Here is a 26,013-nt window from a genome sequence, read left to right as displayed (position 1 = left end):
TGATGTAATGTCAGTGTGTGCATGGATGTTATTTCCACTGATACTGTTGCACTTAACATTTGATTAAGTGTTGCATTTTCTTTAGAAAGTAGTTTTACTATATAAACCAGAACTTCAAAATAACTGTGCGAGTATCTTTGTTCATATAGTGATTCCATGACTGCAATACCGCGGAGAATGAGCAGCAATGTCAGAATTAGTATATGCAAGTATTATGGATGCAGGTGAATTCAGAATTTTCAGAGAGGGGGAGGAAGAAGGGGGAGAGGGAGGTATTAACTAATATCATCTACACCCCCACCCCCACCGAATCCCCCATTCAAAATCTTGTTGACCCTCCAGGTTTAGATACAGATTTTGAGATTTTACGTACAGGCACAACACACTCTTTTAAAAATTTTTCTATATACAATTTTAGTAACATCACTTTAAATAGGGCACATTTTGACCTACTTAGCAAAGGGTTTAAATTTATTCCAAGTACTAGAGGTGACTTAGTAAAAACTATTTTAGACATGAAGCTGTTCCTTAGGAAGCTGAACTTGCAAGCCATTTTACCAGCTACATCAGGGAACCAAGATTTACAACATTCTGCCTTAACCAGACGCAGCATCTACAACCCCCCACTCCTCCCGCAAATAAAGAATCTGGAATTGGTGTTAGAGAATGAAATTAGGAAGGAGTTTAAACAACATTATAAGGTGTATAACCTCACAGGAAAAGAACATGAAACTCTGGAAGATTTAAGGAAAAACACTCAAATAAGAATTATGAAGCCAGACAAAGGAGGGGGAGTGGTGATTATGGATAATATTATATATGAAGGCAAAATTAATAATATTCTTAGAGAAGAAAACAAATGCAGAAATGTATCAATTGATGAGGTGTACTTGGCTTACCAGAAAATTGACATAGCACTTAATAACATGATCATGGAGGGAACAATTGACAATAATACGCACAAATTTTTGTCAGTGCCGAAACCGAAGATCCCAATCATTTTCGGCATACCGAAGGTACACAAAAATGTAAGTGACCCTCCATTAAGACCTATTGTGTCAGCTGACTGTTCTAAAACTCTTCCTATGGCCAAATTTGTGGACTACAAGATCAAACATATTTGTAACAACTATAAACACATATTGAAAGATTCATGGGACTTACTAAGAAGTATTACATCAAACCTCTTAACTGAGAACTTGATTTTTGTCACTATAGATGTGGTGGATCTCTTCACTTGCATACCACACCATGAAGGCATGAGTATATTTGAAGATATAGTCTTCATGGATAATATCCTAGCACATTCAGAAAAAGTTGCAATAGTGGAGTTAATGGATACAATATTGAAATACAACTTTATAACATTTAATGGAGAATTTTACCAACAAACAAAAGGGGTAGCAATGGGTGCGGCCTGCGCACCAACCCATGCAAATATAGTACTAGCAGGTTGGGAATTGAATTACATCCTGAATTCAGGATACCAACAATATTGGTCGTTATACAGACGTTACCTCGATGATATTGTCATTTTTTGGACAGGAGGCAACGAAAAATTGACTGAATTTCTAGACTATATCAACAGCACTACCCATTATTTGAGATTTACACACTCCACCTCTCTTGACAAGCTACAATATTTGGACGTCGAAGTTCACAAGAGTGAGAACAAAAAAGATTTAGAAACCAAGGTATTCAGGAAAAACACCTTTTGCAATTCTTTCCTGCATTACAACAGCGCACACCCGCCACACTGTAAAAGGAACATTGTCAAGGGACAATTTGTGAGAGGGTGTCGCATGACCAGCAGGGATGAGGATTTCTTTGTTGAATGTAACATCTTAGAAGGTATGTTCTTAGCTAGAGGATACCCACCGGATTTTATCAAAGATATTAGAAAAGAGGTGGAACAACATAGACAGACAAAATTTAAACCCATTAAGGGTTGTCCGACTAACATCATGAATTCCATGACAAATGGTGACACTATGGATACCCATTTTAACACTAGTAAGAACAATACACCAGCTGATTTTGAATACCAATCAGCACTATTTTTAGAATTCAACTTGTTCAACTCTAAAGTAAAAAGAATCTTTCAAACTGAGTGGGACAAATTCATATCCTTTTCGGACATTCCGAACATCAAAGAAAGGGTCCCAAAAGTTGTATATAAGAATGCACGTAGCATCAAAAAATTTTTAGAAAATAACCAAGTTAATGACATCAATAATGTTTTTGAGAAGACATGCTCTAGCAGCACTACTTATGGAACATTTCATTGTGGACGTTGTAAACAGTGCCCATATATTTCTAACAAAAGAGAAATATTCCTAGAAGCTAGGGAAATGAATATATATAGTACAGGATATTTTAACTGCGAATCCCAGGGAGTAGTTTATTTGGCAACGTGCTCAAATTGCAACTCCTACTATGTCGGAAAAACAGAAAGAATATTAAAGAGAAGAATATATGAACACCTGTATGAAATACAAAAAGAAAAAGACACGAATGCTTTGTTCAAACACACAAAAACCTGTAAAGAGTCAAAATTTTCTTTTTTTGTTTTAGAACAGGTGAAAAAAGAAATGAGAGGAGGCCCCTGGGAAGAATGGCTGGAGTATAAGGAATTATGTTGGCAAATATTATTAGAAGCCAACAAACAACTGGGTTTAAATGAATGCATTTCCCTAGCTTCAGTTTTGAAACTGAGAGCAGCTAAAATATGAAGTGAACTAGCAATAGTTTACCACAAAAGAACAGTAGATGGCACCATTGTTCACCATTTTATCCCTGATTTTAAACAAAACTTTTTCCCTAACATTCATATATTTATATAAACTTAACTGAGGTTTTTATCATATTTATTTATTTATTTGATTTAATAATGTAATTATTTATTGAAGCACAATTTGATTAATCAATTGTAAAGTTTTTAAACGTCAGAACAAATTTCAGAACAGATTTTAATTGAATTTTATGACATTTATATATTATATACTGTTTTCTTATTATAATGAGCCCTTTTGTCTTTCATGTTTTGCCATTGGTTTAAATAGAATGCAATTGTTTTAATTGGTCTTTTTTTCTTTGAATTTTATTATTTAATGGTTCATCAATTAAACTTAATTGTCTGATGAAGTCGTAGCACCAAGCTGACGAAAACGCATTGATTTGCTCCAAAGCGTTTACCTTGTGGATTATTTTGTGGATTTCAGTATCGTTGTGAAGTACAATAAAGTGCGGTTTTAGTGCGCTGTTTCCAGCTTCTTTCTTTTATATGGATGCAGGTGAACAGTGTGGGGTTGTAGCCTCTGTTACAACTTTTGACATTCATCGTTTTCCTCTGAACCGACACTAGTGTTTACAGTTTTGAATCCTGCCAACATCTATAATGCAGCTCCAAGAAAACATGCCACACAAATATGTTAACTCTGCCAGCCATTCCCCAAAATAGCATTGCTCCAATAGTCAATGAAGTTATGTCATATATTCTATAAATGTCTATGTCTCATACAGTTTATTTTACAGGACCTAATATATTCTGCAGTTAATATGGATATTGGGTTAATGTTCTTATTGCTTTTTAGATGTTTTTGCAGATGCTGCCAAACTCTGCAGAATACATATTTTATTTAGCAAAACCAAAAAACTTGTCATATGGAATTGCATTTGTTCTACAATTTAACTCAGCTCTCCCAATACAACTTACATAATCATCCATGGTCACTTCATCAGAGCTAATATGTTCAACATGCTCATCTATTTTAAAACTGTACTTGTATCCCATCATATGCATTTTCTTAGCGTTTACATGTTGCTCTAACCCCTGAATGGTGTACAAGGTCTTTTTCATACAGTGCTTTGCAAAGATTGTCACTTTTGTACCAGCAAACATTCATGAATTTCTGCTTTTGCTTCAAGACAGCGTCTTCCTTGGCTCTCATCCCTAAGAACTGATGAGCCAATAAGGCACAATTATGGCAGCTACTGGGTAAAAATCACACAAAATAGGGATTGGGGCGAAACTGCAGACTCACTTATTTGTTTCAAGAGCCACAGATCACTTGAAATACTTTCACACACAGTTGCCTGCACTGGCATACAGAAATTGCTTCTTTATACTTTCACATAATGTTTTAATTTACAAAACTTCATTCTACTACTCTGTTCACTTGCTTCAGCATTCGCTTTTATATTAATCCATTTTAACAGCTACTGTTACTGATTACTGTTATATGAAAATTGCATAATGCTACTACTTTTTGACAATCATTACATACAGAATTCCAAACATGCCTATCATAAGCTTTTAACCTTATAAACTATTTGTGATAGGCAAATTTTGTAATTACAACCTTGGAAAAGTTCATGCATGCTTTATCTGAAAACTGGTGTATGATCTTTAAAATCAACAGATTGTGTCCTCGGGTCACACTGTACAAGATGCTTTTTCTCTGGATTTTACACATGCAACCACCGCCCTTATCAGCACAAAGTCTTCTCCTAGCCTGCTGCACCACATATGACTTTTAGGCTTTGTTAAATTCTGTTGCTTTCTTGTAGTTATAGATGGATCTGCACACATGAGCTGGCTTCAATGTTAGTTTGTTGCATTCTTTATCAATATAACATTACAAAATAAATAGTTAAAGAATATGTATAGTCCGAGTTGTGGGACTCATGTAGTTATGGAATAATATGACACTCCCACCAAGGGATGCACATACACATGACTGGAAATGAAAATGACTGCTAATAAAATGATTTGGTGTAAATGTAACACTTAAATAATAATTATAATTAATGTGTATTAAAGTAAACAAATGGCTCCCTTCACGTTGCAGAAGACTCCCACATAGCTATGCCTTACGTTTCATCTCAACAAGCTACCGACAGTGAGATGGTCACTCCACCATAAGACACTCTGTCATGCATTGCTGTTCAAATATTTAACAAATACAGCAAAATAATACTCTGCTTCACAAACTCTCCTGTAAAGCTGGCAAAACCAAAAATACTTGAATATGATTATGTATAGCAAAAACTGCTCAAAACTAGGTGCTTCCATCTTTTGCCTCAGTATATGGTAATAAAATGAGATGACAAATCCTGATTTCTACTTGGAAAGGGGAAATGCACATGTTGAGGTGATATGGGAGTACTACATTTGAAGGGTGGGGAATAAATCAATAAACAGGAAGCCAGGAAAAGGTAGACTTCTCAAAGGTGGTAGAGGCCAAAATAATAATAAAAATAAACTATTGTAAAATTTTTTTCAATCTCTCCAAAGCATTCAACACCGTCTCACATTCCAAACTCCTAACTGTACTCTCAAATTTCAGCCTAACTCCAGACTATTATGGTTGAAAAACTATCTAACCGTCAACAAGTCATAAAATGACAAAACTATCTCCTTTCCTCCCAGCAACCTTAGGTGCCTCACAAGGATCCATCCTTGGACCTTTCCTCTTCACCATATTTACCAATGGCTTTCACAAAGCCAGCCTACATGCCAATCTGGTCCAGTACGCCAGTGACTCTACACTAATCTGCTCTGCCTCCTTTGTTCAACTTCTGCAGAAAATTACCCAAGAATCCTTTACTGCCATACAAATGTGGTTATTCAACTCACAGCTATTACTTAACCCTAAAAAAAGAAGTAATGCTATTTCATCCCTCAAAAGCCACAGACCCCATTCCCCCATTTAAAATAATCTCCTCTAACAATACCTCCATCTCACAGTCTCACAAACCAAACTATTAAGAGTTATCATAGATAACAACATGAAATTCGACAAACATAGCATAGCACAAACAATAACAGAAGTCTATAAAAAACTCGGCACCCTCTACAGATGCAAAAACTACCTCACCAATAACAGTAGAGCCACCATAGCAAAAACCCATCTACTCTCTACACTTGTCTATGCTTCCCCTTTACCAACTAATCTAAATAAAGGAGACAAACAAATTAACCAGATGTTACAACAAAACTGCAAAGTTTGGCTCAGCTTTCAAGACCCACCACTGTCTAGCCCTAAAACAACTATCCTGGCTGGAACTACCAAACCTACTGACCTATAACCAGCTTACAACTGCTCATTAGATCCTATACCCCCCCAAAAAACCTCCATTTCTACAAGGCCTACTAAATCACTACACTAACAATTGTTTTTCAAGATCCACCAACAAAGCACTAGTTGAAATATCCAAAAGGAGGAATAGTTCAGGTGACTCCCTGAACTCTAGTGCCATTGCAAAAATATGGAATACCCGTCCTCTAGAAATCCAGACCCTAGAGACTAAACATAACTTTAAGATCCTTCTCCGGTCCTACTTAACCAGCTCATGGAAGTGTACCTGTTTAGACCCAGGATAACCTCCACTAGATCAAATATCTTACTGCACCCCAGATACCACACAAAGGCTTCTTCACATATTCCATATATATATATATATATATATATATATATATATATATACACACACAGAAACTGGTTTGTCTATTCCTCAAGTGTTTCAGTTGATCTTACAATGATTCCTTAGGGAGTTAAGGGTTTATGTTCCTTCTACTATTCACTCTATTCTCTTTGAATAATTTCTTATGTATATTCTGCATGTATTTTAAGTATATTTGTATGTGTACATTCTTGTATTGCTAATTTTGTGCTTTGTGATGATTTTCTCTACAGATAATTCTCTATGCATACTTAACATGTACATTTAAGTACATTACTATGTGTATGTTGCTGTACTGTCAATTTTTGTACTGTGTGCAGCTTTTCTCTCCGGGCCTCCACTGAAAATGGGCAACTTGCTCAGTCAGACTATCCCAGTAAATAAATGTAAAATAAATAAATAAAATAAGTCTTCTTCCATAGTTCATGGCTACCATGTTGCTTTTTAAATTTCTTAACAGATTTAACTTTGCTTTTCTATAGAAATGAACTTGACATTCAAATGGCAATGGCACCATTAAATATTTTAGCACATTAAGTATAAGCATAATATGATGAAGGCCGTGTGCTTACCCGAAAGCTAGAGTAACTGCAAAACCTATGTTGGTCCAAAAAAAAAGGTATTTCATAATGTCTGTGTTCCAGTGTCAATGCGTTTTCTGTCAGTGTCACAGAATTTTTTTTTTGTTTCTTTTTTATAACTGGAATAGCAGTGGTTTTATTGTGTAATTATGAAGAAAGTACAGTCATGTACACTTACCATAAATGTAGACGTTCGAGTGTATTCACTGTTGCAGTCATCACATTTGGGTTATCTGCTTGCAGTAGCCCTGAGTCGGCCTGATTAACAAAGTCTTGGGTCCTGCGTCGGTTGCGCTCTCTTCTTCCGTGATGTCAGGTCGTCAGGGGTATAAAACATGCAGCCAATGCATTACATCAGTTTTTCTTGCCCCAGATGTCAGGTGCCCCCCTAATGGGAAGCAATTAAATCTATAAATATACAAGGTTATACCTCCAACAAAAAAGCAAATACACCAAAAAGCTTTTAAGCATAGTAAATGAGAGTAGAGGTATAGCCAAAAGAAGTAAGGGGGCTGGAGGGAGGGTAACCAGGACTGCAACAGTGAATACACTCGAACATCTACATTCATGGTAAGTGTACACAACTGTACTATGTTCTTCGTGTTTCATTGTTGCAGTCATCATATTTGGGTAGATTCCCAAAGCTAAGGATGGGAGGAGGAATTTAGATAGCATTAGGACCAGCAATAAGGCCCTGCAAGACTGCAGTGGCAAAGCCAGTTCTGGATTTAGAGAAAACTGGAAGATGGTAATGCTTGGTGAAAGTATGCACAGAACTCCAGGTAGCAGCTTCAAGGAAGTCCCTGGTAGGGACATTTCTGAGAAAGGCTGTAGAGGTAGATGCAGACCTGGTTGAGTGAGGTCCGATCCCCTGTGGAATAGGTTTTCCATGGTACTTATAGCAGAAATGAATGCAATGGCCTATACATTTAGAAATAGTTTGCTTTGAAATAGCCTTCCCCTCTGCCCCTGCAGCGAATGACACCAGTAGTTGTTCAGATTTCCTTTGAGGTTTAGTCCTGTCCAAGTAGAATCTAAGTTGTCTGTGCACATCTAAGGAGTGCAGTATCCATTCCCCTTTGTTCTGTGGATTAGGAAAGAAGGTTGGCAGATGAATGGACTGATTAAGGGCCCTACTGGATACCACTTGGGCATGAAAGAGGGATTGGTCCTGAGGGACACCCTGTCCGCATGAAAGATGATGAAAGGCTCCACTGCCATAAGAGCCCGTAATTCAGATACCCTTCTTGCTGAAGTGATTGCTAAAAGTTGGAGCTTTTCTCCCCGGGCCTCTACTGAAAATGGAAATATATCCAGCTAGACTAGCCTGGTCAACAAATGTAAAATAAATAAATAAAATAAAATAAAATAAATATAAAGGAAAGCTGTTTTCCAAGAAAGTAATTTTAAACTTGCAGTAGCAGCTGGCTTGGAAGGAGGAAGAGTGAGTTTCTCCAATACAAAGTTAATGTCCCATGCTGGAGTTAGAGCTCTCCTGTGTGGTCTTAAATTTTTGGCCCATCTGAGGAACTGCTTGAGCAGTGGATGAGAGAAGAGGGGAGGTTCTGGGTTATAATGAGCTGAAATGGCTGAGGCGTGAATTTTGATGGAGGAGAAAGACCGGCCCTTGTGAAGCATCTCAATTAAGTATTGCAAAATCTGAGGTAAATTGGGCACTGCTGTGCTCATCCCTTGAGATTGGTTCCAGGCACATAATTTTTTTCCATTTTTCAGCATAAGATTTCCTAGTACTAGGCCTCCTTGCCTCTAAAATTATATCCATCACTGGTTTACTGAGGGATGGTAAAGACGAGATTAGATAATTAGCCAGGTTGCTAGGTTCAGTGTTTGAAGCTGAGGGTGCAGAATCTGGTTCTCCTGCTGAGACAACAGGGTAGGAGTCTGAGGCAGGTGCCATGGGGCCAACAGTGACACACTGTGCAAGAGGGGGTACCAGTGTTGGCGTGGCCAGTCTGGTGCAATCAAAATCGTCCTTGGTTTGTCTTGTTTGATCTTTAGTAGTACTTTGGAGAGCAGAGGCAGAGGAGGAAAGGCATAAACTGATAGGTTTTTCCAGCTGAAGGACAGAGCAACCACTTTCCAGGCTTGTTTGTGGGGAGTCCCTGTGCAAGATTTGTCCAATTGATAGTTCTGGGGGGAGGCAAACAGGTGTATATTTGGGCTCCCCCATTTGCTTGTCAACATGTTGAAAATCCTTGGTTCCAGTTTCCACTCATGTGGGTCCATGAGGTTTCTGCTTAGTCCATCTGTCAGTGTATTTAGTTTTCCTAGCAGGAATTGTAGATGCACTTGGTAGCTCAATGCTGTGTTCCACAATGCCATGGCTAGTCTGCAAAGGGGGTAAGAATGTGTTCCCCCCACTTGTTTATGTACCACATAACAGTGGTGTTGTTTGTCTTTACCATTAATTGTCCTGGAAGAATGTGGTCCTTGAAGGCTGTCAGAGCATTCTGTACAGCTAACATTTGATTGCTATGCAGGTGCATTTGACTTGGGTTCCATTTGCCCTGAATGCACTTCCCTGCCAGGTGAGCCCCCCCCCCCCATGCATAGATGGATGCGTCTGTTAGGGTTTGGGCGGCAGGGGGTAGTGTGAATAGTAGTCCCTTGTTTTGGTGGCAGGCCTCTGCCCACCAAAGAAACTCTAGGCGTACGCAATGTATGATAGGAATCGTTGCTTCTAGATCCTGAGAATGTTGACACCATAGGCTTTTTAGATACCATTGTAGTTTCCTCATATGCAGTCTTGCATATGGAATTAGAAGAATGCAGGAGGCCATGAACCCAAAAGCTTGTAGTATTTGCCTTGCAGATAGCAGGGTTTCTGTGGCCACTTGTTTGAAGTAGGTTGTCAAGTGAATTTGTTTCTCTGGCGTAAGGAAAGCCATCTGGGAAGTTGCATTCAAGCTTGCTCCCAGGAATATAATTTGTTGACAGGGTACCAGGTGTGATTTCATTTCATTTATGGTGTACCCCAGACAAGTTAGCACCCTATGTACAAAGGCCAGATTATTCAAAAGTATGTCCTGGCTTTCTGCTTGAATTAGACAATCATCCAGGTATGGGTATATTTGAATATTTCTTTGCCTGCAAAATGCAATGACTGGAGCTAGGCACTTTGTGAACTCCCTGGAGACAGTAGATAAGCCAAAGGGCAGTGCAGAGAACTGATAGTGCATGTAGCCTGCTTTGAAGCGTAGGTATCTTCTGCAAAATTCCCCTGATTGGGATGTGCAGGTATGCTTCCTTTAAATCTAGTGTTGCCAACCAGGCATCTTTGCCTAGCATAGGAAGCAACTGGTGAAGAGTCAGCATCTTGAATTTTGGAATCACCAAAAAGGTGTTTAGAATAGACAGGTCCAGGATAGGACACCATGAATTGTATTTTCTGGGTACCAGGAGAAGTCTCAAGTAGATACCTTGCTCCTTTTCCTCTTCTGGTACTAAATAAATAGCCCCCATGTTTAAGAGAGAAAGTACTTGCTTTTGGGCCTCTACCCACTGATTTGGGGGTAGATCTGGCCATCCGCCTGGTGTTGGTAACTTGTGGAAGTGAAATCTGTATCCTTGGGACACTATATTTAAAACCTATTTGTCCTGGGTAATAAGTTCCCAATTCTTTGCATGAAGAGCAATCTTTCCTCCCAAAGGGGCAGTCAGTTGAGAAGTGCTTGGAAGTTTTAAAAAGAAGTCTTTGAGACAGTTTACCATAGGGGGGAGTTTTATTACTCCCAGATTTGGAAGTGGAGGCCCACCACTGCTTAGTCCTGTGCATACCCTGGGACTGAAACCTGGGTGCTCTGCTGGATCTGGGTTTGGACTGAAAAGGTCTGGAAGAGGCAGGAAAGGACCAATTCCTGGAAGGCCAATGCCTACTAAACCTTGGAGGTTGTACTTTCAAGAAATCTTTAGCAGTTTGCATAGATTTAGCCTTTTCCTCCATCTTTTTAAGAACTTCTTCTGCATTGTTGCCAAACAGGTGGTCCTGATTTAAGGGAGCATCCAGTAATTTTGCTTTAACATGACCTGGCAAGGATGGCTCCTTAAGCCACGCATGCCTTATAAGTACAGACCCAGTTACAGCAGCCCTGCAAGATGCCTCTAGTGAATCAAAACCACATTGCAAAGTATGTTTTCCATCCTTATTTTCAGCACAATCAGGAATCAACATCACTTTCTGTTTACACAATTCAATAATATGCTGCTGATACTTTAACATATGAAACTGGTAATTTAAGGCCCTAATGGCCAAAGTTGCAGAAGTGTATACCTTCTTTCCCCATCTATGCAGTGCTCTGGACTCTCTATCAGAGGGGTAGGATTTTTGGCAGTAGTAGCTTTAATGCCCTTGGGTCCCTGTGAAATGGTCTCAGGATCCGCAGTAGGATTTTTGAAAAGGAACTTGTGAGAGTCAGGGACCCTTTAATATCTATCAGGTTTTCTGGGAGCAGGAGGTAACAAGTCAGGGGCCAAGCTAGATTCTGAAAAGGCATCATCAACAATATCTAGTACAGGAGGTATGACTAAAGGCCTGTGCTGGGGCAGGAGTAAAAAATCCCTAAGCCTCTTTTTAGAATCAGAGAAATCCTGACTTTCCCAACGAAAATGCTCCCTGAGGGTATGCAAGGTTTCACCAAAACAGAAATCCTCTGGGGGGGATGCAGAGGGAATATATTCCTCAGCATCAGAATCCCCATAGGTAGATAAGGGTAAATCCTGGTCATCAGAGGAAACAGAAAATTCAGAATCCTGGTCAGACGTATCATAAGCAAACTCAGTCCAAAGGTCTCTTAGAGGGGGAAGGCTGGCTTCCCCTGATTAAAGTAATAAGGTTTTCAGCCATTCTTATCATTTGTTTTTTAGGCATAGAGGCCTAACCATGCTGTCTGGGTGTCTGTTTTCTAGGCATGGTTCGAGTTTTAGGCCTTGAAGAAGAAGATGGCGTCCGTTTAATACGCACGTCAGTAGGCCTGAATACACCCTCAGAAGCTGGTGCCTGCACAGCGGCTCTGGACCCATCCAAGGTAGACACATCTGCAGGTTCCACAGTTGAAGCATCTCGCGGCATACCGGACTCCAAATGGGTCTCAGTAGAGGACTGTGAATCTGAAGTAGCGGGTATCGGGGCTGCAAAAGTGCCTCACTGAGTACCGGCGAACTGGCGACTGGCATAGGAGAAGAGTCATCGTCAGCTTTGGACCTAGGTGGCCTGTCTCTGTCTTTATCTTTGCATTTTTTCGGAATGTCGGTAGTCGGATGGCTTACCGAAGACATATCAGGATAATTGAACCGAGCACCAAAATATTTAGAAGTGAAAATATACCGAAGACGGATAGTTCCTGGTTTAAATAAGGCACAAAACTGACAGCAAGGTATGTTGCTGCCAGGGCCTAGGCAAGGAATACAGTACGAATGAAAATCTTTATGAGGTATTTGCTTTCCACAAGAAATGCAATTATTTACTTTTCCTGACATAGGTTTAGAGCAAGAAAAAGTTTCCCCAATGGGGTACTTAGCTTTTAGTTGAAGACTTTGGTTCTGAAGCCTGAAAACAAAAATTTCAGAAGTCGTCTGACCGGCACTTGCGAACTGCTTCTGCTTCGGGCACCGCACAGCAAGAAAGACAGATGTAATGGCGTCGGCTGCATGTTTTATATCCCCTGATGACCTGACGTCACGGAAGAAGAGACAGCAACCAACGCAGGACCCAAGACTTTGTTAATCAGGCTGACTGAGGGCTCCTGCAAGCAGATAACCCAAATGCGATGACTGCAACAGTGAAACACGAAGAACATCTAGGAATAAGCAGAGAAATAAAAGCTGGATTTTAAAGCTCAAAACTAGCTTCACATCCTTCAGCCTTTAAAGGATAACCGTTAAATAAAATGAGACAGAAAACAACATCATGATGTATGCGTTTTATTTGTTAACAGCATTTTTCTCTAGTAACATTTTCTTTCTCTCTATAGCTTTCTCTCTTTTTATTCTACTAATTCTCCTCATGCTTTATCCATGCAGGTGGTACTACTGCCAGACATTATGGTTAGCTTGAGGGAATCTGCCTTTACAGTCCCTACCTGTGTGGTTGTAAGCACAAAAGACTGTTGCATGGATGCATGCTTACCTCTTGAGTGAGAAAATCCCTACAGGGACTACCAATGGGATGCACTACACTCAGCAAATTTGTTAAGTCACTCTCATCCTAGCAACTACTGTAGTCTCACTATCAAGGTCAGGCAGATTAGAACTCTTCTGTACAAGAAAATATCGGTCGGTCGCAAATACCCACACAGCATCTTCCAAATACTGCACAGTTATGCAGAAGACACACAATCACAAGCAAAGCTCAGAATCCTAAGACAAAGTCCCTGGGGTGATCAGAAATAGAATAAACTGAGGGGCACAGTCTCAGATTTCTATGACGAGATTCTACAATTTTACAGCAGTGATCAAAAAGCTAGAGTACTTTACTGGGGCATAGTGAATAACAAAATATTCTTGAACAGTATATTTTCAACATTTGTTTCCTGACAATGTGTCTACAGTCCAGACTGCGTAGCAGATGATTTTTAGAAAGTTACCAGAGAATACTCAGTTTTACATCTATTACTTTTACAATATAACTTACGTTATTTTTCATTTTTGCCATACTATTTATTTATTTTTTTTTAACTACAGCACAGGGCCAAAGACTGAAATTAGTGATCTGTATAAGTCTCTAATAAAAGACAGCACTGTACTTTCTTTTACGCAAACTCATCTCACCTGTGTGAGTAGTAAAAGAGAATTTCTTCAATTATGCTAAAGATGGAGAACTCCAGAAGAACCCAGTGGAAAGTTGGAAGTTCGGTCCCACATGGATTTCCACGCCACTGCATAACACGATACATTGCTAGTACCATAGGCCCAGAGATGAACACTTCATTGAACAGAACAGTCAATACGGCATGGCGGAGTTTAACTGTATCAATCTGCAAAGAGAATTTTTTTTTTACTACTAATAAATTTACAAAAACAAAATTCTGTTGACTTGTGGCTTAAAACACTTCACAATTTGTTTTTCTACCTTGACTACATTCCATTTCATTGTTTTCACAGCCCCATCATATGTGTCAACCTTTACATTACTGAGAGTGTTTTAAAACAGTAGTTTCTGTTCCTGAAGGGTTTTTCAAAGGACAACTTTAACCAAATGTCAAATTTTTGATAACACTCAATCAAAAAAGCAAAGTGATGAAAAATCACTTAACAAAAAACACCACATGGATAGACTGCATAAGGACTAAAATAAATAAATAATTTATTAAGGTTCTGCACAAAAAATATTTATTTTCATTCTTGTGGAGTCTGTGTAGTAGTTTTTTTTTTTTTAATTTCCTCAGACCTCATCCTACCAGCCTGGCCCCCAGTGCTCCACATACACACAGGGTATAGCAGCCATCTTTATATATCCTTGGACTGCTACAGTATTGCTGGGCCATCTGTGCTTCCATTCAGGAGGGTTTCTTTTATATGCCCTATCCATTACCTTTACCCAACTCCCATGATCACTGACTACATCCGAGGGCAGTGCCTCTCTTTCAACCGTGCCTCCACTTAGGGAGAGTCAATGACAAGTGCCCTTCCACCTAGGATCGGTGCACCCATCCCTCCCTCCTGGGCAGCCTGGGCCATAGTCAGGGCTTTATCCCTCTACTCCACAGCTTTTTTTCCTTTTAATCTAACCACAAGTGGACACCCACAAATATAACATACTATAAACAATACTCTTGTTGATTTCTGACTGAAGCTGTTTCTTTCCATACCCATCTGACCTTTTGTGAAATCTAGCATTAGTTCTATATAGCATTTGTCACATTATATAGAACATGTAGGCTAGGAGGAATACCTACATCTATGTTTTTACAGATCTGAGAAAATAAGGTAATTGGGCATATTGTAGTTGCAGAATCAATTAAAAGTTTTAAATCTAGGTACACCCTGTTAGTCTTTTATATCGGTTTTGATAGGGTCTACAGCTGGTTATTTTGAGTTAGTATTTCTACTAATTGAGTTTCACTGATGATGGTCCACAGCATCAGAGAAACGGGAATTCTGGATAAATATCCCATACTAAGCATCCTTTTTACCCAATAAGGTGAAACCTTAGAGTTAGTATATCCAAGTTCAGGGGGTGGTAAGATACTCCTCAATGCCCAGGGTCATTCTTTTTTCTATCAATTTTGCTATATGAATTTACATTAACTGAAATACTGTTAAGGAAAGTAAACTATCTACTTACTTTATAAAATGGCCCTACACCAATGCCACTCACAGCCTGAACAATGTTACCACCTTGACTAGCGTATATCTGCTAGTTATTGCAGAGGGTAAAGGTTCCGGAGTTGTTTATGAGCAACCTTATGTAGTCAGGGTGCAGAGTTTGATTCCTTTCACCTCCATGTGCCTACTGTGTTAACCCGAAGTCAGTAATTCAGACAGTACTCATAGGTCATCCCTTAAAAATGATATTTATGTCCAGTGGGTTACCCAGTTAACAAATGAATATAAACAATACAAGTGTGGCTCATAAGGACAGTTATGAGTCTAAACAAAACTAGTAAACAAGCTCCTCTTTCAAGCTGAACCATTCAAATGCATAAATGATGCTCCATCTCTGGGAGTCAAAAACATTAATTGGTTCCTTGGCTTTATATTTACTTGACATTTAAACGTATCTTCAACTACTGTATACTAAATAATCACTAACAAAAATCAAAGAATGTTATTTCAAAAGACAGTAAACTGATGCTCTTGCTAGAGTCATAAAATTAGAAATCTAAGCACTCTCAACGCAAGTCATACATAAATATTACTTAAGTGTTCAACACACTGTACTATTTTCTCATAAAATTACAAGAGATGTAAAAATGTTTACTGTAACAAAATTACATGGCATGGCAACCTCCCAGTTACTCCATTATGTAGTATAAAACAGGAAACAACTTAAGATTGACAACAGAGTGTTGGTAATGCAGGAAAGATCAAGATATGAAACACCGCAAATGCTAGATGCATGCAAATTTCCTTACAAATGATAACATAGAGGAGCAATAATAACTATATTCACAATGCATAGGAAATTATTTTTATAAAGTTTTCTTTTAGGATTCCAGAAGTTCCTTAAGACATTCAACACTATTCTATGCAAGGGGAATCATACAAAGTAGATAAACTAAGAACTGGTTCAAAGGCAGCACAATCTGAAAGGAACTGGTTTGGGGACAGCAAAAATGTGTAAGAATGCATCTGCAGTACAAGTTTTTAACATATTTATTGTACATGGGGTACAGATTTTAATGCCAATGTTGTAGCTGCGGTGATTAGTATGTTACAAGGTACACACTCACGTCTAAATAAATCAATCAGAATGTTAAGAATCTACACCACGTCTTGTTTCTTCATGCAATATACTAAGCCTCCTGATATAATGAGGTGTCACACAGAGCAGAAATATATTTGTCAGAACTGTAGAAATATATTTTCTAAAGAGAATAATTATGATTTCTTTCCAAGAGTTTCACTTTCTAGAACAACCAAAGTACAATTCTCTGAAAATATGGCTCAAATATGGCTGAATTGCAACCTCGTGGACTTCTTTCATTAGAAAAGAAATTGATTGAAAACAAAGCTGTGAGTTCAGAAATTTGATTTATTCCACAAGTCAAGTAGATTTAACTGGGAAATCTGAGAAGATATAAGGCCTGATTCCAAAAGACTTGCTCTCAGTGTAAGTGACCACTTGCACAAAAAGCACATCTTTCGGAGTCTGGTCCTGGTGTAATCCTAACTTTAGATAGGTCTTACACCAAATTCAAGTCATTTACATGACACCAAGTCTTTTGGAACCTGGGCAGACTTATACCAAGAGTAACTCAATCTGGCCCACAGTGTGCAACATCTCTGCAAGTTGCTGGAAGTCATAAATGTACTTAACTCTACTACTTTTCCTGAACATAAAGAACAGCAGCACTTAGGGAATAAACTAAGTGGTTACTTTCAGCCAAAAAAATGATTTTACTAGTTTATCAGACATTTCTTTACAAGAGCAAACATTTTAAAAGAGAGTTGAAATGATTTGATTCTGTTTTACAGTTCAGTAACACAAGACTACGAATTTGTTGAATTACATCAATGTTTTATAATGCATAGTACAATTTGTGATAAGAACCTATAAAATAAGTGGTCTGGCTATTAAAAGAAACAAACCTAACCTTATCAACAGTTGTAGATTTGTGCAAGTGAACTTACTAGTATACACTTAAATAATTAACTCATGAAAGTGGTAATTAAATATGGCAAAAATGAGAAATAAAGGTAAGATGTGCTGTAAAAGTAATAGATATGAAAATGACAGCCATGCAAGAATGGGAACACAGCATGGAAGGCAGACTGACTGCACAACTGCAAGACAAGCCTGTAGCAGGTGTAGTTATATGCATGAGAGGAAGTCTTGCACAGCATTTGAGCAATTCTCCAGAATCTAGTTACAAAATAACTACTATAACATGTAAAAGCAAAAGCAAGTTTATTTCAAAGAATGTGTATGCTGTTAAAACAGAATTATGAAAATGCACTGTTTACTGGTACTGTTGAAATAACAAGCTTGACATGGTCAAATCTGAAAATAAATCAGAGGCACAAAGACAGGAGGGCACTACTGACAAGGTACAGTTGTGTACCTACCATAAATGTAGATGTTAGAGTGTATTCACTGTTGCAGTCATTACAATTAGGTTATCCTGCTGGCAGGCTACCCGCAGTCGGCCCGAGTTCCAAAGTCTAGGTCCGGTGTTGGTTGCTGTCACCTCCTCCCTGACGTCAGTGCACCAGAGGTATAAAAGATGCAGCTGACACCATTTTCTTCAGTTTTTCTTGCCCCAGATGTCAGGTGCCCCTAAAATGGTAGGCTAAATTATGCCAATGAGCATGTATACACAAAAAACAACTTTTCCTTCATCTACAAGCAAATACACCACATAGGTTGTATAGAATAGAGAAGTACAGATAAGTTCCAGCAAGGAAAAGGGGGATGGTGGGAGGGTAACCTGGACTGTAACAGTGAATACACTCGAACATCTACATTTATGGTAGGTACACAACTGTACTATTTTCATCGTGTTTCACTGTTGCAGTCATTACAATTGGGTTGAATCCCAACGCTAAGGTTGGGAGGCTGGTGCTAAATAGGATTAGGAGAGGCTATCAGGCCCTGCAGAACTGCAGTGGCAAAGCCTGCCCTGGATTTAGAGTACAGAGGTAAGTGATAGTGCTTTGTAAAAGTATGGACTGAACTCCAAGTTGCAGCCTCTAATATGTCTTTGGTTGGTACTCCTCTGAGGAAGGCTGCTGAAGTGGCTGCTGCTCTGGTTGAATGTGGCTTAATGTCCTTAGGCACTGATTTGCCATGCTGTGAATAGCAGAAACTAATGCAGTAGCCTATCCAGTTTGAAATAGTCTGTTTTGAGATAAGCTTTCCTTGTGATCCTGCCGCATATGCCACTAGAAGTTGTTCAGTCTTTCTGAAAGCTTTGGTTCTGTCCAAGTAGAAGCGTAGCTGCCTGTGAATGTCCAAAGAATGCAGAAGTCTCTCACCCTTATTCTGTGGGTTTGGGTAAAAAGCAGGCAAATGAATTGTTTGGTTAAGGGCCACACTGGACACTACCTTAGGCATAAATGTAGGGTTTGTCCTTAGAGAAACCCTGTCAGGATGGAAAATGACAAAAGGTTCCACAGCCATGGGTGCCTGTAACTCTGAGACTCGTCTAGCGGAGGTAATTGCTAGGAGCAGAGCTGTTTTCCAGGATAAGAATTTTATATCAGCTGCAGAGGCTGGCTCAAATGGAGTCAGTGTGAGTTTTTCCAAGACATAGTTGAGGGCCCATGCAGGTATTGGTGCTCTCCTTGGAGGTCTTATGTTTTTGGCCCCTCTGAGGTACTGCCTTAGTAATGGATGAGAAAAAATAGGTGGTTCTGTATTGTAATGAGCTGAAATAGCAGAGGCATAAATTTTAATGGATGAAAAGGAAAGGCCTTTATCCAGCATCTCAGTTAAGTATTGCAAAATCTGAGGAATATTTGGAACAGTCATGTCAACACCTTGTGCCTGGATCCAAGCACAGAATCGCTTCCATTTTTCTTCATAAGATTTTCTTGTGCGAGGTCTCCTGGCCTCCAAAATAACATCCATCACTGCTTTAGAGAGAGGTGTGTCTTGAATGGCTACATTATTCGCCATGCTGCCAGGTTTAAGGTACTGAGTTGGCTGTGCAGTATCACACGGTCTTGTTGGGTCAATAAGTGAGGAATTTGAGGTAATGTCCAAGCTGGGCATCGAGACAAGCTCTTTAGGATTGGGTACCAGTGCTGGCGGGGCCAGTCTGGGGCAATCAGTATCATTTTTAGCTTCTCTTATCTGACCTTGAGGAGTACCTTGGGGAGGAGAGGCAGAGGAGGAAAGGCATATACTGTTAGGTTTTTCCAGCTGAAAGATAGAGCATCCACTTTTCATGCTTGCTTGTGATAAGTCCTTGTGCAGAATCTCTGTAGTTGGTAGTTGTGAGGGGAGGCAAATAGGTCTATGTCCGGGCATCCCCAGATCCTAGTTATCATGCTGAAGCCTTGTGGATCCAATTTCCACTCGTGGGGATCCATTAGGTTGCTGCTTAGTTCATCTGCCAGAGTATTTATCCTTCCTGGCAGGAACTGTGCTTGCAGATGTACTTGGTAAGTCAGTGCTGTGTCCCACAAGTTCATGGCTAGTCTGCAGAGGGGGTAGGAATGCATGCCCCCCTGCTTGTTTATGTACCACATGACTGTAGTATTGTCCATCTTTATCAGTAGTTGTCCTGGATGAAGTATATTCTCGAAGGCTGTCAGGGCATTCTGAACAGCTAGCATCTCTTTTTGATTGATATGTAGATGCATTTGACTTGCGGACCATGTGCCTTGAATACATCTTCCTGTCATATGGGCCCCCCAGGCATAATCTGATGCATCTGTTGTCAATGTCTGTCTGGCTGTGGGTAATGTGAATGGCTGTCCCATGTTGAGGTGACAGGCTTTTGTCCACCATCGAAACTCCTGTTGCAGGCAGGGAATGAGGGTAATTATTGTTTCCAGGCTGTGGCAATGTTGAGTCCAAACACTTTTTAGATACCACTGAAGTTTCCTCATATGCAATCTTGCATATGGAATTAGTAGTATGCAGGATGCCATGAAGCCCAAAGCCTGCAGAATTTTTCTTGCAGATAACTGGGTCTTTGTTGCCAACATTTTGAAATAAGTAGTCAGTTGTCTGTGCTTGTCTGGTGTGAGATAAGCCATCTGGGCAGTTGTATTTAAGCCTGCACCCAGGAATATTATCTCTTGAGAGTGTACAAGTTTTGATTTCTTTTCATTTACTGTGTACCCTAGACCTGTTAGTAATCTTTTTACAAACGCCAGATGCTGTAGTAGAATGTCCTTGTTCTCTGCTTGAATAAGGCAGTCATCCAAGTACGGATATATTTGTATTCCTCTTTGTCTGCAAAATGCAATTACTGGTGCCAGGTATTTTGTGAAGACCCTGGGCGCAGTAGATAAGCCAAAGGGCAGTACAGATAATTGGTAGTGCTTTGAGCCAGCTATAAATCTGGGGTATCTTCTGCATGACTGTCTGACTGGGACATGCAGGTATGCCTCTTTTAGGTCTAAAGTCACAAGCCAAGCCTTCTTGCCCAGCATGGGCAGAAGCTGCTACAGAGGTAACATTTTGAATTTTGGAATATCCAGGAATATGTTTACGATAGACAGGTCCAGTATCGGTCTCCAGGCTTTGTCCTTTCTGGGTACCAAGAATAGCCTTGAGTAAAATCCTTGTCCCTGCTCTTGCTGTGGTACTTGCTGAATGGCTCTCATGTCCATGAGAGATGAAACTTGTTTTTGTGCCTCTGCCCATTGATTGCGTGGCAGGTCTGACATACCGTTTGGCCTTGGCAGGGTGTGAAAGTGGAACCTGTAACCTTGAGATACGATATTTAAGACCCATTCGTCCTGGGTGATCATGTGCCAATTTTGTGAAAAAAGTGCTAGTTTTCCCCCCAAAGGAGCTGCCAGAAGATAAATGCTTGGTGCTGGTAGGGAGAAGTCATTGAGACTGTTTCCTGTATGGCTGTGATTTTTACTCTCCACTTTTGGAGGTAGAAGCACCCCATTGTTTAGGCCTGTATGAGCCTTGGGGCTGTGATCTGCCTCTGGGGCACCTGTATCTGCCTCTTTGTGGCCTGTCTGACACTGGAAATGACCAATTATTTGTAGGCCAGTTCCTGCTAAATCTGGAAGGCTGTACCTGTATGAAATCTTTCACTGTTTGCATAGATTTAGCTTTGTCCTCCATTTTCTTTGACACCTCTTCTGCTTTAACACCAAACAAGGTAACATGTTGTAATGGAGCATCTAATAGTTTTGCTTTAACATGATCGGGCAGATTCTGTTCTTTTAACCAAGCATGCCTCCTAATGACAGAACCTGTAACTGCGGCCCTGCAGGAAGCCTCTAGAGAATCAAAACCACATTGCAAAGTATGCTTTCCCACTTGTTCAGCTGCATACAATAAATCCTGCATTTCTTTGTTTTCTGCACATTCTGAATTTGCCAACATTTTCTGTTTAAGCAATGACATAAGATATTGTTGATATTTAATCATATGAAACTGACAATTTAAAGCTCTTACAGCCAAGGTAGCAGAAGTATAAATCTTTTCCACCCATCTGACCTGGGCCCTTGAATCCCTATCAGAGGGGATAGGGTTTTTTGCAGTGGAAGCCTTGACCCCCCCCCCCCTCTTGGGACCCTGAGAAATAGTTTCTGGGTCAGCAGCAGGGTTTTTGTAAAGAAATTTATGTGAATCAGGAAACCTGTAGTATCTGTCTGGCTTAACAGGAGCTGGTGGTAAAGAGTCAGGAGACAGACCGGACTCTGAAAATACATCATCTACAATGTCTAAAACAGGAGGTATAGCAAGGGGCCTGTGCTGAGGTAGGTAATAAAAAGGAAGTCTCTGAGCCTTTTCTTGGATTCTGAGTAATCTTGCCTCTCCCAGTAGAAATGCTCCATCATAGTATGCAGGGTCTCCCCAAAAGAATAATCCTCAGGAGGAGAGGCTGAAGGGATAGATTCTTCAGCATCAGAATCCTCATAGGGAGGAAGGGAATATTCCTGTTCAGAAGAGGAAATGGAAACCTGATCTGAAGATTCATGCTCTATCTCTTGCCTAGGCCTCTTACCAGGAGGGGGATGGGAACCCCTGATCAAAGTAATTAGGTCTTCGGACATTTTAAGCATCTGTTTTTTAGGCATGGAGGCCTGTCTAGGAGAATGCTGTACTTGTTTCTTTGTCTTTAGAGCTGCTTTAGTCTTTGCCTTTGAAGGTGAAGTTGGTTTTACATATAACTGTGTAGGTCTGAAAACATCCTCAGAGGCCGATGCCTGCTCAGTGGCTCCGGACCCTTCTGAGGGAATAGCTTCCGAGTGTCCAATACCTTGAGTTTCCAGTGGCCTAGTCGGCTCCACGTGGGAGTCGGAAGCGGCCTGTGGCTCTGAGGTAGCGGGCGTCAGGGGCTGTAAAAGCGCCTCACTGAGAACCGGCGACAGGCCTAACAGAAGCCTCGTCGTCGGTTTTGGACCTCGGATGCCTGTCCTTTTCTTTTTCTTTGCGCTTTTTATAAACTCCAGTAGTTGGCTGTTCCGACAGAATTATATAATTTAATCTTCTGCCAAAGTAATGAAATGCAAAATTGTACCGGCGCTTAATAGTGCGTTGGTTAAATTTAGCACAAAACTGACAACTAGCAACGTCGTGGTCAGGGCCTAGGCAAGGAATACAGTAAAAATGAAAATCCTTATGAGGTATTTGCTTCCCACAAGAAATACAATTATTAACTTTTTCTGACATCGGTCTGGTGCAAGAAAAAAGTTTCCCCAATGGGGTACTTGGCTTTAATGAAGACTCCGGATCTGAAATTCGAATTTGAAAATATCAGGAGTTGGCCGACCGGCACTTGCGAACTGCTTTTGCTTCGGGCACTGCGCAGCAAGAAAGACTGAAGAAAAAGGCATCGGCTGCATCTTTTATACCCTTGGAGCACTGACGTCAGGGAGGAGGTGACAGCAACCGACGCTGGACCTAGACTTTGGAACTCGGGCCGACTGCGGGTAGCCTGCCAGCAGGATGACCAAATTGTAATGACTGCAACAGTGAAACACGATGAACGTCTGGAAAGAAATGATGAAAATTAATGGACAGAATATTAAACTTCAAACAGACACATACAGAATATAATATTCTATCAGAAAACACTAATAAAGCAGCTGGGGCTAGATGGCTGTGAATGCACAAGTGAGTGCAAATTGTTAATCTCCTCTGTGTAGCATGTGGCACTATTAGGTCAGAAACTGTTTACATATGATTACAAGTCTAAAAACGTTCAGTCTTTTTTTTTTTCAAATACTTACACTCAAATAAGTTAATTATCCTAATATCTTAGGTTGTATGTCTTCTCCCATTTTTATTTTCTCCAAGTCTTTTGAAGGGAATGGGCCTCATTCCTAAGTCAAAGTACGATTAAAATTCATGAAATCAGTCTTGTTTCAATCTTCCATGTCAGCCAGAAGTGTTCTTCGCAGCACCCGTAATGTGCTCAGTAATGACTCCTTCTGCAATTTGTATAGAGTTACATGTATTGGTAACATATCTAAATATGACTGTAGATTCTTATTTATAAAACCTGTTGCTCCTACTACTATTGGAACTGTCTGGGTATCTTTCTTCCACACTGCTCTCATTCTCATTTCTGCCTGCATGTCCTGACATTTTATGACTTTGTGCGTCTCTGTATACATAAGACATTGTAGTCACTGGGTGTAGCGATTTCATTGATCAGTGCTACTTTTGTCTTCTTTTCATGGACCACTATATCTTTTTTTTTTTTGCATCTATCTTTTGAACTGTTGATAATGGGTGATCCCATGTGATGCAGACTTCATTTTCTATGATGCTATGTGGTTCATGTTTCCAGTGTTTTTCAGCTACTTCAATACCATATTGTTTACACAATCCCCAGGGGAACAGTCCTGCCACATTATTATGCCTTTCAGTACACCATTAGTATGTTACAACCAGCAACAAGTTGTGCGACTATTTCCAATTCTGTTTTACAAAACCTACATTTGTTTCTCCCACATGTTCAATGGGCTTTGTAAACCACTATCTTGGGCTGCTAACATTAACCTTCCATCTTTTGGCTTGAATTTGCCTCTCCTTAACCATTCCTGCATTTGATCTTGATCAACAGGAGGTTATTCCAGAAGTTTTCTATACTTCCAACTATATTTATGCATTTTCCGCATTTCTTACCTTTTCATCTGATCCTTCACCCTATATTTTCTATGTTTTTTTTAGCACATTCAGCTGCCGCCTGACTTTTGTCTACTTCTGGTTTAATTTCAATTCTTACTTGACGTTGATATGCTTCTGCTAGACTAAGCAGGGAAGTCATCTTAGATTTATTCTCCTCATGATTCAAAACTTTCACAACGTTTGGGTCCTGTGAGATCAGCAGATATGTGCAGTTCCACGACTGCAGACCTATACATGTAATCAATTTCAAGGAGGCCCATACCTCCTTCAGAACAGGGAATATATAATCTTGAAATGCACTGATTTTTATAAATCATTTGGTGAGCATGAAACATCCTTCTTGTTTTCCTATCTAATCTATCCAACACGTTTTGGGGCCAGTCAATCACTCTAAAACTGTAAGTTAGGAAAGGAAGAGCAAATTTGTTTATAGCTTGGATTTTGTTCCTAGACGTCAACACTGTTTTCAGGATTAATTTAAGTTTTCTAAAATATTCCTTTTATTGTTGATCCTTCATCAATTCTCAAATATTTATATACTCCCTCTTGCTCAAGTTCTATTATATCATATTCTTGTCCCAAACTGATGTTATCTTGATGCTGCGGTTTTCCTGCTTTAAAGGTTGCTTTTGTACACTCATCAAGACGAAATGACATTGTTATATCATCTGAAAAAGTTTGAATTACTTTCAGTTGTGCTTTCAGTTCCTCATCTGATGTGCTATGCAGTTTTAAACCATCGACAAAGAGAAGATGAGAAGTCTTTACACTTTGATGTTTTCCAGAAGCCAAATTAGAGCCATGGCCTAATCTGCTAAGTAGACAGCTTAATGGGTTAAGGGCAAGACAGAATAGCAGAGGTGACAGGGAGTCACCCTAGAATATCCCCCTTTGGATTTTTATCCCTGGAATAATAATTTGTCCTTTATCATGGCTTAACTGCAAAGTGGTCTGCCACTGCTTCATGGTCACTGTACTGTAGTTGATCACTGTAGCATGCATCTTATATATTTTAAGCACTCTTTTATCCATGAATGTGGGATACTATCAAATGCTTTTTTGTAGTCAATGCATACTATACTTAGGATTCTTCCCCTTTTTACAGTTCTCCATTATGACTTTATTTAGCAACAGATGATCCTTTTGTTTATTTGTCTTTCTAACCATCAGCTCATACTCAACCCCAAAAAAACAAAACTCATGACCTTCCAACCCACAAGATACTCCCCAACACTTTCTACATTACAGCTAGGAATAATACTAAAATTAATGCCGATTCACAAACATGTTTAAATATTTGGGAATTGATGAAGGATCAACAATAAAACATGAACTGCTAGACAGGGGTCCAGGGAAGTAAATAGTGTGGGAAGAAATAGCCAGGGAATTGTTATGGCTAGGCTTGTATAGGCCCTAGGGCTGATAGCCTAGTACCAACCTATGAACCTATAAAACTATTAGGTGTAATAATAGATAACAACCTAAGATTTGACCTAGATATAGCATGAA

General features: G+C 39.7%; 1 protein-coding gene across 1 annotated transcript in view; it reads right to left on the bottom strand.

The window, feature by feature from the left end:
• The window catches only part of FAXDC2 (fatty acid hydroxylase domain containing 2), a 995,570-nt gene that overhangs the window by 337,853 nt on the left and 631,704 nt on the right, over positions 1-26,013 (bottom strand). The window contains exon 6 of the mRNA XM_044069480.1: positions 13,833-14,038. Coding sequence (XP_043925415.1) covers positions 13,833-14,038 — 206 coding nt within the window. The remainder of the gene's footprint in view (positions 1-13,832; positions 14,039-26,013) is intronic.

Source organism: Protopterus annectens, chromosome 4.part0 (assembly GCF_019279795.1).
Source record: "Protopterus annectens isolate FY-2018-M chromosome 4.part0, PAN1.0, whole genome shotgun sequence".
Classification (NCBI taxonomy): domain Eukaryota; kingdom Metazoa; phylum Chordata; order Ceratodontiformes; family Protopteridae; genus Protopterus; species Protopterus annectens.
This window is presented reverse-complemented; position numbering and strand designations above follow the sequence as displayed.